The 14,536-nt window shown below is 30.6% G+C and overlaps 3 protein-coding genes across 4 annotated transcripts; 2 read left to right on the forward strand and 1 right to left on the reverse strand.

Annotated features, from left to right (window-relative positions):
• Window positions 1-599: 599 nt before the first annotated feature.
• Window positions 600-2,575, forward strand: LOC112729447 (RING-H2 finger protein ATL5). Its single transcript, XM_025779639.2, has 3 exons — window positions 600-1,034; window positions 1,183-1,280; window positions 2,208-2,575. The coding sequence occupies exons 1-3, from the start codon at window positions 855-857 to the stop codon at window positions 2,533-2,535; spliced, it is 606 nt and encodes a 201-aa protein (XP_025635424.1). The 5' UTR covers window positions 600-854; the 3' UTR covers window positions 2,536-2,575.
• Window positions 2,576-7,478: 4,903 nt separating this feature from the next.
• Window positions 7,479-10,523, forward strand: LOC112728430 (protein-ribulosamine 3-kinase, chloroplastic). Of its 2 annotated transcripts, none has more exons than XM_025778554.3 (9): window positions 7,479-7,894; window positions 8,364-8,523; window positions 8,672-8,762; window positions 8,852-8,926; window positions 8,997-9,085; window positions 9,255-9,373; window positions 9,725-9,865; window positions 10,059-10,135; window positions 10,319-10,523. In XM_025778554.3, exons 1-9 carry the CDS (start codon window positions 7,798-7,800, stop codon window positions 10,463-10,465), a joined length of 996 nt encoding a protein of 331 aa, XP_025634339.1. In that variant the 5' UTR covers window positions 7,479-7,797; the 3' UTR covers window positions 10,466-10,523. The 2 variants fall into 2 exon arrangements, with proteins under 2 accessions (XP_025634339.1, XP_025634340.1); XM_025778555.2 differs by having other exon boundaries at window positions 7,892-8,053.
• Window positions 10,524-10,562: 39 nt separating this feature from the next.
• On the reverse strand, window positions 10,563-14,307 carry LOC112728429 (two-component response regulator ORR26). Its single transcript, XM_025778553.3, has 6 exons — window positions 14,190-14,307; window positions 12,966-13,112; window positions 12,323-12,670; window positions 11,964-12,037; window positions 10,991-11,592; window positions 10,563-10,882 (listed from the first exon to the last, which is right to left on the reverse strand). Exons 1-5 carry the CDS (start codon window positions 14,305-14,307, stop codon window positions 10,996-10,998), a joined length of 1,284 nt encoding a protein of 427 aa, XP_025634338.2. The 3' UTR covers window positions 10,563-10,882; window positions 10,991-10,995.
• Between the last annotated feature and the right edge of the window lie 229 nt (window positions 14,308-14,536).

The raw sequence follows: 14,536 nt of genomic DNA on the forward strand, positions 1-14,536 counted from the left end.
TAACTTCAGAATCACATAACAAAAGTCAATTTATTATAACCAACTTAGATCGATCAAGTGGCCAATTCACTTGTTTGCTTAAATAAATGTCAAAAATTCGATCTTGCCTTATCCATACAGCAACTTATTAATCAACGATAGACTTTAAAATAGAGTTCAAATTTCGCTACAAATTAGTCTAAAATATTCAAATTCCTGATAATTATTTTTATAGAAGAAATTTTTAATTAATTATTATCTTTCACTAATGGATTAATTAGTTGAATATTTTTGTAATTAAATTATCATAAAGTCAAAATCTATATCTAAAGTAAAATATAAAGCCTGAATTTATAGATGGTATTGGTATTTGATTGAATTTATACATAGTTGATCGTAGTTTAATATTTATTAATAAATTAACTTATGTATCCAGATACGTATATTGATATAAGTGAATTATCCTCTCTACAATATGTGTGTCTCCAAATTTCTGTTGAAAAAAAAAAAAAAGAAATTTGAAGAATCAACTAACTACCATGAAAACAGTTTGATATGAGTGGGTCAACTCACTGAAAAGTGGACCCCATGAAAATGATTCTCAAGGTGTGTAAGAGATTTAAACCTTCTTCTTCCACAAATCCACTTCGATTATTCCATACCACAATATTTTCCCAAGTACTCATAAGTCATAATTATTCTCTCTCTATTTTTTTATTTATCTCTTGTTAGAACTTGTGGGGTTGTGACTTGTCTACTATATAAATATAATGCTTTTTTTTTTTTTTTTTCAATTTTTGAAAAGTTCTTGTGTTCTTAATTTGTCATTTGTTTTTGTGTAACATATATGTTTGTATTATGTTAAGATTGATGTCATGGGGAGTTCAGGTACGAACTTGGTGACTACAATAATTGGTTTTGGATTGAGTGCAACATTCATAGTGTTTGTGTGCACAAGAATCATTTGTGGGAGAATTCAAAGGTATATAGCATCATCATCATCTTCATCATCAAGGACTATATATGAATTTCAATCAAGACCAGACATAGAACGGGTAATGATAAATTAATAATTAATTTCACCTCTCCTATCATGAACTCTTCTCATTTCTCTCTGGCATGTTTCATTTTCATCAATCTATTTGGTGAAATTATTATATATCCATTTTAATTTAATTTAATTTAAGTATTTTTCATTGTTAGGGAGAACATGATGTTGTTGAGGGAGTACCTGCTTTTGTTTCTGCAATCCCCACTTTAAAGTTCAACAAAGAGGCTTTCAGCTCCGTTGAATGTACACAGTTAAGTTCACTTCTTCTTCTTGAACAATTCAATCAAATTTATAAAAAGGTGAAGGTTTAAATAGAGTTTGATTCTGTACATAAATTAGTTTTATATATAATTTAGTTCTGTATTATTATTATTTTATGGTTTGGTCTATAATTTTTAGAAATAAGTGAAATGTTTTACTATCATGTCTTTCGAAAATATTTGGGTCATAACCACGAAAATCAATTCATAGAAATTAAAATCATAAATTACAAGAGATTTAAAAGGAAGAAAAGCTTATTTATCAATAAAATTAGGATAATGTTAGGAACAATAGTTTTAGTAGAAAAAATAGAAAATTGATTAATATGGACACAAATATAAAGTTAGTGCAATCAAAAAATATTATCTAAGTTAATAATCAAAATATTTCCTAAACGATCAAATGTGCATTAATATAGTTTTTAAAGAATCAAACGTTTTAAATTGATATCGAAAGATATAAGAATAAATCTGAAAATAGTAAAAAAATTGGTCAAATTTATTCTTGTATCTTTCAAGATCAATTTGAGTCATTTAATTTTTTAAAAACTAAATTAAAGAACATGTAATATTTCAAAAATTATTTTAATTATTAACCCACTATTAATAACCTAACAATTTTTCATAATTTCTAAGTTTTGGATAAGAAATGATGTAGAACAAGCATTTTATATTCTTATAAGTTGAAAAATAAGTTCACGAAGATAAGGCATGGGTCAATACTCAATATATTGACTATATATGAAAATGATTATTTGACAATGAAATGTTTATAATTCACTTTACTATTCATTCCACAACTTTTATATAACTTTGTATGGACCATGTGATTAAACCTTTTTAACCAACTTATAATAACATGAGCATGTTTATAAATTAAGCATTGAACTTGTAACATTGGACATTTCCAACTACAGGTGTGTGATATGTTTGGGAGATTACAAAGAGCAAGAATTGTTGAGGATCATACCAAAATGTGGGCACTGTTTTCATGTCTCTTGCATTGATATGTGGCTAAGAAAGCAATCTACATGCCCTGTATGCCGTTTGCCACTTAGAAATGCTCTTGAACAAAAGAATGTGACAAGTGTGGCATTCACAATAAGCCACCACCACTCTCTTCATGATGAGTCTAATGCTTCATTACAAAGGAACATTAGTGATGATGAGAGGCCAGTAGTTGATTCTAATTCTAGTAACACCTCACTTCCAATTTCTGTAGGAGAACCTGAAATAAGACCCTGATAACATCTTTCAATTACAATTATAGTTACAGTTACAGTTATACTTAGTAGTCAATTCTAATTTTTAAGGTTTTTTTTTTTTTTAATTTTAATTACTTCAAAAGATTTAGACGTTAAAGTTGATATCTGTAATATAGGTTTGTTTTTAGAGACTTAAGAATTGAAATTCAGTATTATAACAAGTGGTTAGAGGTTAAAACTAAAATTTTAATTTTAAGATATAAAATTTTACTTTAAAAATATAAAAGATAAATAAAACTAAAATTTTTAAAATAAAAATAAAAATTTTAATTAATAATATTTTTTTAAAAAAATATTCTCGTTTAATTTTAAATTTTAAATTTATCTTTTAATTTTTATATTTATCTTAAACTAAATAAAATACTAACACATAATTTAGTTCAATATATTTTATACAAAACACAATATATAAACTTAATTTTTTTTTTGGTGATTATATATACACTTAATTTAGTTTTGCCTTTTAATTTTTGTCTACTCGTCTTAATCTCTCGGTTTCAGTTTTTTTTTTTTTCCAACCACAACCTAAAAAGTTATATCCATTTAATAAAACTAACTAAATGTAAAATATAGATTTACTTAGTTTATGTTAACGCAATTTTTTAATCTAATTAGATGATGCAATCAACCTTGACATGTCAATATGCTGTATTTTTAAGAAAAATAAATTATTATTTCTGATAAAAAAATTAATATTAACATTGGTTATGATATATTAAAACTAACTTAATATTCATAAATGATTGAATCCTTTCAACAAATAAATAAGAGTTTACATGGTTCGAAGAGAGAGAGAGAGCGAGAAAGAGAGAGGAAAAGAAAAAAAAGAAGTGGTTGGCTTTATAAGATTTGGCTAGTTTTGTAAAACAAATTTAATTTTTTGTAGGTATTATAAGATTAGTTTAATTAATTTGTGATTAGTTTTATCTAAATTATATATTTTGTAGTTAAAAATAATAATTTTTTACGCTGACTATATATCCTATCCGCGGGTATCTAATTTGGACCAACTCGTTTGGATATGGTTGTCTACCCTATCCGCTGCGGGTAGGGTAGGATAGGATGCAAATTTGTTTGCGGGTAGGATATGGTACGGGTTTAGGATATACCATACCCTACCTTACTTGCACCCTTAATATATTATATAATATATATGTAAAAATTATGTATGTAGTGAAAAAAGTGAGTCTTGTCCTCACAATCTTCTTCTTATAAAAACTTGAAATAATCACTAAGCTAGTTGATGATCATATTATTTGTAATTTTACGTTGAATTTCTTTAAGATTTTATTATTTTTAATTTTAATTTGAACTTAATTTTTTATTTTCTATTTTATTAATATGTGTGAAATTTGGAATGGTTGAAATTTATATTTATTTAAAAAAATTTTGTCTACAGGTAGGGTCGAGTCGGGTAGGGTAGGATTTAAAACTTTAGGGTGTGGATAGAATTAGGGTTGAGTAGAGTAAAATTTTAAGAAAATTTTCAATTCGTGGGTAAGGTTAGAATAGAGTCTAAACTCTACTCTACCCGACTCATTGCCAACCCTAATTATAAAAAAGATTCAAAGAAAATGCTAATAGACTAATCTCACAACAATGTAGCTAGGTCTATATATAACTAGATATCCTAAAACTACAAAATATTCAATTGAAGCTTGATTAAGTTGGGTATGGCTTTGTCCTTGGAAAAGTAGTTTTGAAATATTTTTGAGTTGTAACAATTATCTATCCCCTTCACCATTAGTGGCTTTTGGATTCCTCCCTCAGTGGGTACCTTTAAGATTGGCAATGGTGCTCGAGTTGGTTTTGCTTGTGTTAGCAGAGATTCGAAGGGAAGGTGGCAACGAGGTTGTCTGGGAACAATTGAGAGTCATAGCATTTTGTAAGGAGAGTTATTTGCTATTTGGAGAGGCTTTCTTTTAGCATGGGACTCGGGACAAAGAGACATTATATGTGAAACAGACTGTGTGGAGGCTTTCACTATTGTCAATAATTTACAAGATTGCTCTGGGTTTATTAATCCTTTGATGTTAAAAATCCGAGATATCATGTCTTGGAAATGGCGTGCTGATCTTCAGTTGATCTTGAGAGATGCAAATACAATAGCAGACATTATGGCAAAGACTGCAATGAGGATCCTTTCTCCCCAAGTGGAGCTTCCGTTGCTTTGAAAGGAGTTTGAGAGTGGTATTCAGCGAGACTGTCTTTCTTAAGCAATTTCTTGTTTATTTTTTCTTTTTTAGTTGTTGTTTATTTTCTTTTAAGTAAAAAAAAATTTGATTAAGTTGGGTTATTCAATTTTATGAATTATTTTTTGTATTTTTTTAAAAAAAAAAACATATTCTTCACTAATTTAATTTTTACGTATTTAAAATATTTTATACAGATATTTCAATAATTTTTATCATACTAATAATAATAGCTATTTTTATATTCTTTGACTTAATAAACTATCTATAAAATAAAAGTGATCGAATAAGAATATAAAGTATTTGGGAAAAACTCTACGTCCATGTAAAAATTACATGGATGATATCCAAGTAACTTTCACTCCACGTCTCACACACTTGTTTGTTTTACACGCGCCTCTTATAACGTAATTAAATTCGTTATTCTCCTCTTTCGCGTTTTTCTTCTCTGCATTATGGATCTGGATTGATTCAACGCAATTAGTTTCGTCATTCATCTTCTTCTTCGTTTTCTTCTTCGATCTGCACTTTTGAACTGAAACAATGAATGAATCAACTTCAAATCAGTTGAATGAGTGTGATTTTGATGATTCTTTTGAAATGCATCAATTTGATGAGGTTTGGATTATTGAATTTTGAATCGAATTTAATGGAATGAAATTGCTAATTTTATTTGAAGTGAATTGAATGGAATGAGGTTATCTACATTTGAATATTGAATTGAATTGATAATATGTAACTGTGAGTGTCAGTAACTGAGAGTAACTCTGAGTAAATGTGAGTAACTTTTCGGTTCGGTAAGTACTAAAGAGGTGGTTCATCACGTGCATATTTTCGGTTCGGTCCGCAGAAAGGAGTCTAAAAAAATTAGACGAATATGTTCTGTTTTCTTCTCTAAGTACTATATAATTGTTTCACTGTGATTAAGATTTCGGTTCATCATAGTTAAGATTTCGGTTCACCATAATTAAGATTTCGGTTCACCGTGCAGACCAGCTGTGTTGTGGATGAAAAATTTGTCCCAAAGGTGGGAATAATTTTCAAGACACTAGAAGAATCTAGAAAGTCCTACAAACATTATTTCAAACTTGTCGGTTTTTCTACGAAAATAAGGAACACGACTCGGGATGGAGACAAAATTAAGAATAAACTAATTGTATGCACCAGAGAGGGGAGGTGAAAATCCAAGATATCTCCAACTTTGAAGACAAATCCTTCAGTTGGGTTAAATTGTCTGGATCATCGATTCAGTCAAGCTTCACTCTTTACAATACACCATATTTTTTTTTGTGACTACAATACACCATATATGAATTCTCCAAGAGAGGATCGTACAAGTTTTAGTTTTTATTAATGTAAATTTTTGTTCACCCATGAGCTAATTTCAGTTCACCATGGTTATAGCAGGTTTAATTTCTGAATGTTGATAGTCTTTAATGAATAGTGACTTTTTTTGTGAAATTCTATATTGATATATGCCGTTTTTCGATTCGTCTAGTGTATTAATTTCTAAGTTGAATAATTAGAATTTGTTTTTTGGTTCATGGTTTAGAGTTCAGGGTTTAGGATTTAGGGTTTAAGGTTTAGGGTTCATGGTTTCAGGATTTAGGGTTTTAGGGTTTAGGGTTTATGGGTTCAGGGTTCAGTTTACAGGGGTTTAGTGTGTTTCAAACTTTCGGTTCACCGTGTTCATGGTTGAGGGTTTAGGGTTTAAGGGTCTGGGGTTTAGAGTTCAGGGTTCAGGGTTTTAGGGGTTTAAGGTTTACGGTAGGGTTCAGTGTTTAGGGTTTAGGGTTTAGCATTCAGGGTTCAGAGTTTAGTATTCAAGGTTTAGAGTTCAGAGTTCAGTGTTCGGGTTCAGGGTTTAGGGTTTAGGATTGAATCGAATTGAATGGAATGCAATTGCTAATTTGAATTAAATTAAATAGACCGAGGTGTACTGAATTGAATTGAATTAAATTGATAATATGTAAATTGTAGGCAAAGTTATTTGAATTTGATTTTATATAATGGATTATGTTCCATTCACTCAATACTATACAATTGTTTCACTATGAGTACTGTGTTCGGTTCATTCTGCAGAAAGCTATTTGAATTTGATTTTATATAATGGATTATGTTTCGTTCACTCAGTACTATACAATTATATTGTGTTCAGTTCACCATGAGTACTGTGTTTGGTTCATTCTGCACTATTCAAAACTCTTCTTCCTCACCTTCTACTGCTTCTTCACTAGAGAGAGAAGGAGGAAAAAAAAAAAACAGCAGCAACAACAACAAAAAAACGACGATAAGGAGAAAACACGTGAAGAAGAAGGAACGCGAAAGCTGTTTGAATTTGATTTTATATAATAGATTATGTTTTATTCACTCAGTACTATACAATTGTATTGTGTTCGGTTCACCATGAGTACTGTGTTCGGTTCATTCTGCACTATTCAAAACTCTTCTTCCTCACCTTCTACTGTTTCTTCACCAGAGAGAAGGAGGAAAAGACAAAAAAATACAGCAGCAACAACAACAAAAGAATGACGATAAAGAGAAAACACGTGAAGAAGAAGGAACGTAAAAAAGGAGGAGAATGAGGAACGCGAAGAAGAAGGCGAAGAAGAAGACGCTCCGTGCGTAAACCAGTGTGAAAAGAAGAAGCGGGGGAGTAGAAGCGTTGGACAAGAGCGATTTTCGTGTGTGTTAGACGCATGTATTTCACGTTTCATTTAATAGTATTGAGTTTTTTTTTTTTTTTTAATTTTAGGTCAACTTAATTACATGGTTATATATACTTACATAGATGTGTAGCATCCCAAAAACATTTGATGGTATATATCAAAATTAAATTCATTTACCGAAGTATTGAAAGAGAATCCAGATATGATGGCAAGAAAACTGCATAAAGATATATAAATTCATAACACGTGACAAAAGAAAAACAGTTATTATTGTTATCATAGATGAAAAAAAAAATAAAGAAGAAGAAGAAAGTAGTAACTAGTAAGAGAGGAAGCAAGGTAAGGAGTTAGTGGTGGGCGTGTTGAGAAAGGGAAGAAGCAATGATGAGTGCACACGTGGGAATCATATCACCTTCCACCTTCTTCCCTCGATTTCCTCCAACTTCTTTAACCAAAACCAAAATCAACACATCACCTGGTAAGTATCAATCAAATTTCATCTCATACACTTTGTTATTGCAATCTATATTACTATTTCTTTATATTTATATAGTCTCACTCGGTTCCAATGCTAGTAAAGTAGTAATGTCTGTGTAGCTGAATTGCTTTGCTTCTTTCTATCCAATTTGTTTCTCGGGTTTGGCATTTTTCCCTTCAAAGATTAAGTAGCCTCATAAATTATGATTTTTGTGAACTGGGTTAAATTGTTCTATTGCATGCAATTTAGTTCAATTTTATCTCCACATTTGTGAGTTTTGTAATTGGGGCACTGTTGTAGTGGTTGAACTTTTCTGTTTGGTTAGCCTTTTTTGTTCTAAGTTGAATGGTAAGGGTATGGAGTGTGCAAAATTTTTGTTCCCTTTTTTTCTTTTTGAGTTATTTAGTTAGATTTATAGCTGAGAAGATAAACCAAGGTTTTTAATTGTACTCTTATGGTTGTGTGATAGTTTGCAGCATTAGCATGAGTATGGATCCAGTTCGTGAATGGATTCTTTCTGAAGGGAAAGCCACAAAGATAACCAAGATTAGTCCTGTTGGTGGTGGTTGCATCAACCTTGCTAGTCGCTATGACACTGATTCTGGTTCTTTCTTTGTTAAAACAAACAGGTAAAAGTATACCCTAATCTCCCTGAGGTTTATGGTATATGATGCTCAGGTTTAGGGTTTAGGGGATAGGTGTAAATTACCCCTTTTCTAAATTGATTTTGAACTGTTTCCAACTATTATGCTATTGAAAGTTGAAACCCTATGTCAGGAGTATTGGACCATCAATGTTTGAAGCAGAGGCTCTTGGTTTAGGGGCTATGTATGAAACCAGGACAATCCGTGTGCCTAGGCCATATAAGGTCAGATGGTTTAACATTAGAGATGTGAATACTGTTGTTTGTTATTTGTAACATGCCAGCTTGAGGTAACTTGTTGCTTGAAATTATAGGTTGGAGAGCTTCCCACTGGTGGTTCCTACATCATTATGGAATTCATAGAATTCGGCGCTTCCAGAGGCAATCAAGTGAGCTGCACCCAAATTACTGCTAATTAGGAAAACTTATGAAGCCTAGTTGTAATTTATTGCTTCCCAGTCTGTTCTAGGGAGGAAACTTGCTGAGATGCATAAAGCCGGAAAATCTAGCAAAGGCTTTGGTTTTGATGTCGATAACACCATTGGCAGGTATAAGAGGCTCTCTTCATCAAATGTGGCTTTGTTATTGGCTTGTTGCAATTGCTATTGTTATCATTCATGTGACCAAGTAGTCCATTTTCAGCGTTTATAAATATCTAAAATAGAGATCACTCTGTACTAATTAATATCTGATGAGATAATCTTTGTTACGCTGTAGTACTCCACAAATAAACACGTGGTCATCGGATTGGATTCAATTTTATGGAGAGCATAGATTGGGTTACCAGTTGAAGCTAGCATCGAGACAATATGGCGACAGTCTCATTTATGAAAGAGGTAATTTTTTATCTGGGAACAGAATAGAAATATGGTTCCTTTGTGGTATAAGTTTTTACCAAACTCAAGAAAAGATGATGTAGTACACAAGGTTCTCACTTGGTGGGGTTCTAGAGAGGGTAGATTTATGCAACATTGTCCGAACAAGCACGAGTCTTTTCCAAGAACAAGCACGAGTCTTTTCCAAGATAACAACGGCCTAAATATTTTATTAAGATTTGTCAAACTCGTCATTAGCTCGCGAACTTTGCTTATCCTTGTTTGGATTATCTATAAGCATCAACATTTTTTATTGTGGAGCTACTTTAGCTTAATAATATTTTGAATGTAGTATAATTCTTTGCTTAATAGGACAAAGACTGGTGAAAAGCATAGGAAAACTATTTGAAAATGTGGCGATAGAACCATGCTTACTACACGGAGACTTATGGAGCGGAAACATCAGCTCTGACAAAAATGGAGAGCCTGTCATATTGGATCCAGCGTGCTACTGTAAGTTGCAATCCTAAAAGTTTTTTCTGTAGGTAAGAATGCAAAGTATGAAAGCTCAGATCAATTGAGGCGTAGGTGCAAGCAAAACCCTGTAATTTCGGTTAATAATTGAACCTGTTAAGATTATGTTAGCTACACAGTTTTTTGAAGAATAAATTGGACTGATTGTGGTGTCTGTTTTCCTGTTCCATAGATGGACACAGTGAGGCAGAATTCGGAATGTCTTGGTGTGCCGGCTTTGGAGCATCATTCTATAATTCATATTTTGAGGTAATGTTTGTTAGCTGACATCTACTTATGATTCATAACTATCTTGCACCACATTTTATCCTAGCTAAATTATTGTATACCTTGACTTGCCATGATGACATGAACTTGTTTTAACTATTAATGTCTTGCTATCAGTTTCATGAAGAAATTTTCTGATGCTAATAGTTTCCTTATGGTATGCAGGTGATGCCTAAACAGCCAGGTTTTGAGGAGAGAAGAGACCTGTATATGCTGTATCATTATTTAAATCACTATAATCTCTTTGGTTCTGGATACAGATCATCAGCTATGTCCATAATTGATGATTATCTTGCACTTTTAAAAGCTTAGGATTGCTTGCATAATTGTCAAGGATGATTTGTGAATATAAGATCCTTTTTTTCTTGTACATTTCACTACTTACATTTCCCTTCCTCAGGTCTCAGTATATAAGAATGCTGAATGCTGTTTCATATAAATGAAAATGTAAGGAAATAAAACTTATGTATGTTTAGATGTTCTTGATAATAATAGGAAAGTTATATTTAAAGATCAAAATTAAGTAAAAACCAGCATTGAGTCTTTATGACAATTTTGTCGACTCCAAAGTACAAAATTAATGAAAATAATAACAAATGAACATTGAAAAATCATAAGCTACTGATTAACTTTTTATACTCTTCCAACCCTTTCCACATTTTCAAGTAACTGCATCATTCAGAGTGATTCCTTCCACTGTCAGAGTAGCCTCTTCAGAATCCTTGTTAGCTACAAAATTCACCAAAATAATAATGAGAATCACCTTAAATAATAATAAAGAATAAATATCCTTAAAAATATAGAAGAAAAATGATAAACTTGCATGACTTATAATACCTGGACTATAAGCTTTTTAGCCAACTATCTAAATCCTCATCACAGGCATTCTCAGTTTCCTTTGAAATATTGAAGATCTCATCAACATTTCCTGATGGTACTGAAGGAAATGCAGGAAACTGTTGACACATGTCATTCTCCATCGACATCGAACGATTCAAATCACTGTTTTCAGCAGTATAATCCTTAGAGGAAACCTCGTAAGAGGTTTCTTCAGGATCAAGTAGCCGACTCCAGCTAGTGAAACAAGACCCAGTATTTGTCATCATTGTTTCAAAATCTTCAGTTGGGTCTAATTGATCTTCTTCAGAAACTCTTCCATCAGTATAACTTTCTTCTTGGCTAATCACAGATTCCACACCATTGCCATTCATCTCACCTTGCACCAGTGTCCCTGGGAGTAATTGGTTTTGGCTCAAAGCTGGTTCATGAACAGTTGGAATTTCTGTGGAAGGAAGATGTGCAGGAGCATCAAGAAATTGCTCTGACTTGCAATGGAAGAGATCCTTCGATTGGTATGATCCTAAATTTGACTCGGATGATAGAATTTTCCTTTGATATTGAATTTCACTATCTTGCGCTTTCAAAGATTGGCGATATTTCTGAAATAATCAAACAAATTTCTCTTTTATGCACTACTTTTTTGTCCAAATTAAGTGTCTTTTAAGGTTTTAACATGCATAATAAGAAATTAAAATTAAGCAAAACTCAAGAAATAGTGCTGATGACAGATGTTTATGAACAAAAGTTTTTAACTAAACACTTATTCTTTCTTCAACAGAAGGAGTAGATGATAATGCTAATGTTAATGCAGAAAGATTATCAACACTATTTAGCATCTAGCATCGCCATATTAACACTGGCAATTTTAATGCACCAAAACTGATTGAATATGCATAAATCATGTTCCAAAAACATTCTGCATATTAAAAACAAACTTAGGAAGAGTGTTGCACTTTAGAAAAGAACAAACCTGTAAATAGCTTGAAACATGCTCTTTTGTGACTCCTGGCACATTCATATACTCATGTATTTTCTTAGGACCAGCTAATCATCATAAGAAAAAGAAAACAGCAACCATTATCATTACTGTACAAGACTATAAGCATGTAGCAAGTAGCCATGGCAAGAAATCGAAAAGGATTAAATAAGTTTTCGGTTCTGTAAACTTAGTGGTTTATAGTTTTGAACTATTGAAGATGATGGTAGAGATCAATTTCATTTGTTTCTGAATATCTTTTCAGAAACCAAAACCATAAATTGCTAATTTTAAAGGAATCAAAAAACTTATTTGAGTCAATGAAGAAAAAATAAACTTGGGTTAAATCTTACCACCAGATCCTGCTAATATAACAGCTTCCATGAACTTCATATGCAAATGATCAGTCCACCTAATCCTTTTCCTTCTCTGGACCACTGATGATTCAACAAGTTCTTGTTTTTTCTCTTTGTTATTATTATTGTTATTATTATTCAGTGGTTTGCATTCTTGATCCTTGTTCACTATGATACTCTTTGATCCATTTTGATCAGTGGTTACTGTTGAAACTTTTGTGTTGCATGATGCAAATTTCCAGAGGCCCTTTAAATCAGAAAGTAGAAGTGGCTTTATGAAATAGAGTTTAGCTCCTTTGCTTAGTGCTTTTGACTTTGAAGTTTGATTTTCATCAGCACTCATAACTACAATGCAATCAAACATATACTTTGGTCAATGATTTTGGTTTCTATTTTTTTTTTTTTTCAATATTTATTATTATTATTTAATTATTATTAGGATTTTATAGAAATAGAAAAGAAAATAGTAGAATAACAGAAGTTTATGGTATGTTTGGTTTATAAAAACATTTTATAATTTTATTTTTTGTATATTCTATTTTCATAATTTATTGTAAAAAAATATTAAAATAAACGAAAAGAATTTTATTTTATTTAAGAGTTTAATTAGACAGATTAAAAAAGTAATATGAGAACTTACTGAAAGATGGGATGTCATAGCTTTCTCTGATTTTGTCAATGAGTTCAAACATTTTCATGTCAGGCAAATGAATCTCCATGAGCACAAGGTGAAGCTCATTCTTCTCAATAATTGATAAAGCATCAGAACCTAGTTTAGCAGTCACAACTGATAGGGAAAAAAAAAAATATAAGATCCAATTAAAATCAGTCAAAAATGAGAAATTACAGAGATAAAAAAGTAAAGATTAAATACATTGTACTTTTGTACCAAGTACAATAGTTAAAAAATGGTTAGTTTTAGATTGATCTTAAAATGATTATGAGTCAATTTATTCCTTAAAATATTTAATTCTTCAGTCTAGTTCCAAAATAATATCAATACGAGTCAAGTTGAATTGTCTTTCAACACTAAATTGAGGCATTGAATTTTCAACCTTTTAGAGATTATTTTGATAATTAACTCTTAAAAAAAGAGTACTATTAAATAGGAAAAAGAAAACGTTACTAAAAAAAGTACAAAAATATGATACATGATTAAATTTGGTCAAAACAGAAATATACACAAATAAAATTAAAATTTTATGAGGGGTTCGACCACCATTACTAAAGATATTATTTTTTTTTTTAAATTAGTGACACATAATTGCATAAAAGCGTAAGAGAATTTATTTAATTAAAATCTGTATTAGAGTTAATTTAAGAAATTAAATCAGTATTAAAGATACATATTATCTTAATGGAGAACCAATAAAATTATCACTCGTATAACTATGTTGATAAAATAATTTAAAATAATATAAATTTCTAATTGAACTGATACTAAACATTGAAAGAACAAATTTTATTTTTAGTTTTAAATTACTATTTATGATATATAGTCCTACAAATTTTTTTTTTTTGGATCCAAAATAAAATAAAATTAGAAATAGAATTAGAAATGCTCTAAATGCTTGGTTCGTTTTGATAAAATATTTGTAATTAAATTAGAATTTGATTTTGATGTACATTATAAAGTAGTTTTATACGTGTATATAGTTACGTATTGTCACATCAGTAAAAATAACCACCTTTTACATTAACAACGTCAATAGTTATCCAAAAGATTGTGTGACTGTATAAAACACTTTTTATATGGTCAGTGCATCAAAATTAAATTCATTAAATTATAGATGATTTTTGAAAAAAGATTTTGTATATAGTACATATAGAACGGAAAAAAAAAAAAAAAAGAGAACCAAATTACCTTCATATCCAAGGATACGAAGCATTTTAGATGCCAATGTTAGAGATGTTGAATCACAATCCACCACCAACACTTTGATTCCAGGTGTTGGAATAGTGTACTTATTACCATAATCCATGGTATTAGAGAGGGTGTAATTTTGAGAATTGAATCTAGCTAGATGCAAAACAAAATATTGTTGAATTAGTGAAGCCCAAGTTCTGCATTTAACTAATTGAGTTCAAGTAAAATATTATTAAATGTTTCCAGCAATAACTCTTGCCCCTGAAAAACATTAATTAACCAAAATCACCCCACAAAATAAATAAATAAAAGAAATTGTATATAAGGTAATGACAAATTTAGTA

This window comes from Arachis hypogaea, chromosome 12 (assembly GCF_003086295.3).
Source record: "Arachis hypogaea cultivar Tifrunner chromosome 12, arahy.Tifrunner.gnm2.J5K5, whole genome shotgun sequence".
Classification (NCBI taxonomy): domain Eukaryota; kingdom Viridiplantae; phylum Streptophyta; class Magnoliopsida; order Fabales; family Fabaceae; genus Arachis; species Arachis hypogaea.

What these genes read in the sequence shown, in the direction of transcription:
- LOC112729447 (XM_025779639.2), top strand. Translation starts at nt 855, where the DNA reads ATGGGGAGTTCAGGTACGAACTTGGTGACTACAATAATTGGTTTTGGA. An exon ending in CAAGACCAGACATAGAACGG is followed by an intron (nt 1,035 to 1,182) that starts GTAATGATAAAT and finishes TTTCATTGTTAG; the next exon opens with GGAGAACATGATGTTGTTGA. An exon ending in AGCTCCGTTGAATGTACACA is followed by an intron (nt 1,281 to 2,207) that starts GTTAAGTTCACT and finishes TTCCAACTACAG; the next exon opens with GTGTGTGATATGTTTGGGAG.
- LOC112728430 (XM_025778554.3), top strand. Translation starts at nt 7,798, where the DNA reads ATGATGAGTGCACACGTGGGAATCATATCACCTTCCACCTTCTTCCCT. An exon ending in GCGCTTCCAGAGGCAATCAA is followed by an intron (nt 8,927 to 8,996) that starts GTGAGCTGCACC and finishes ATTGCTTCCCAG; the next exon opens with TCTGTTCTAGGGAGGAAACT. An exon ending in TCTATAATTCATATTTTGAG is followed by an intron (nt 10,136 to 10,318) that starts GTAATGTTTGTT and finishes TATGGTATGCAG; the next exon opens with GTGATGCCTAAACAGCCAGG.
- LOC112728429 (XM_025778553.3), bottom strand. Translation starts at nt 14,307, where the DNA reads ATGGATTATGGTAATAAGTACACTATTCCAACACCTGGAATCAAAGTG. An exon ending in TCGTATCCTTGGATATGAAG is followed by an intron (nt 13,113 to 14,189) that starts GTAATTTGGTTC and finishes TTTCCCTATCAG; the next exon opens with TTGTGACTGCTAAACTAGGT. An exon ending in TATATTAGCAGGATCTGGTG is followed by an intron (nt 12,038 to 12,322) that starts GTAAGATTTAAC and finishes TATGATGATTAG; the next exon opens with CTGGTCCTAAGAAAATACAT.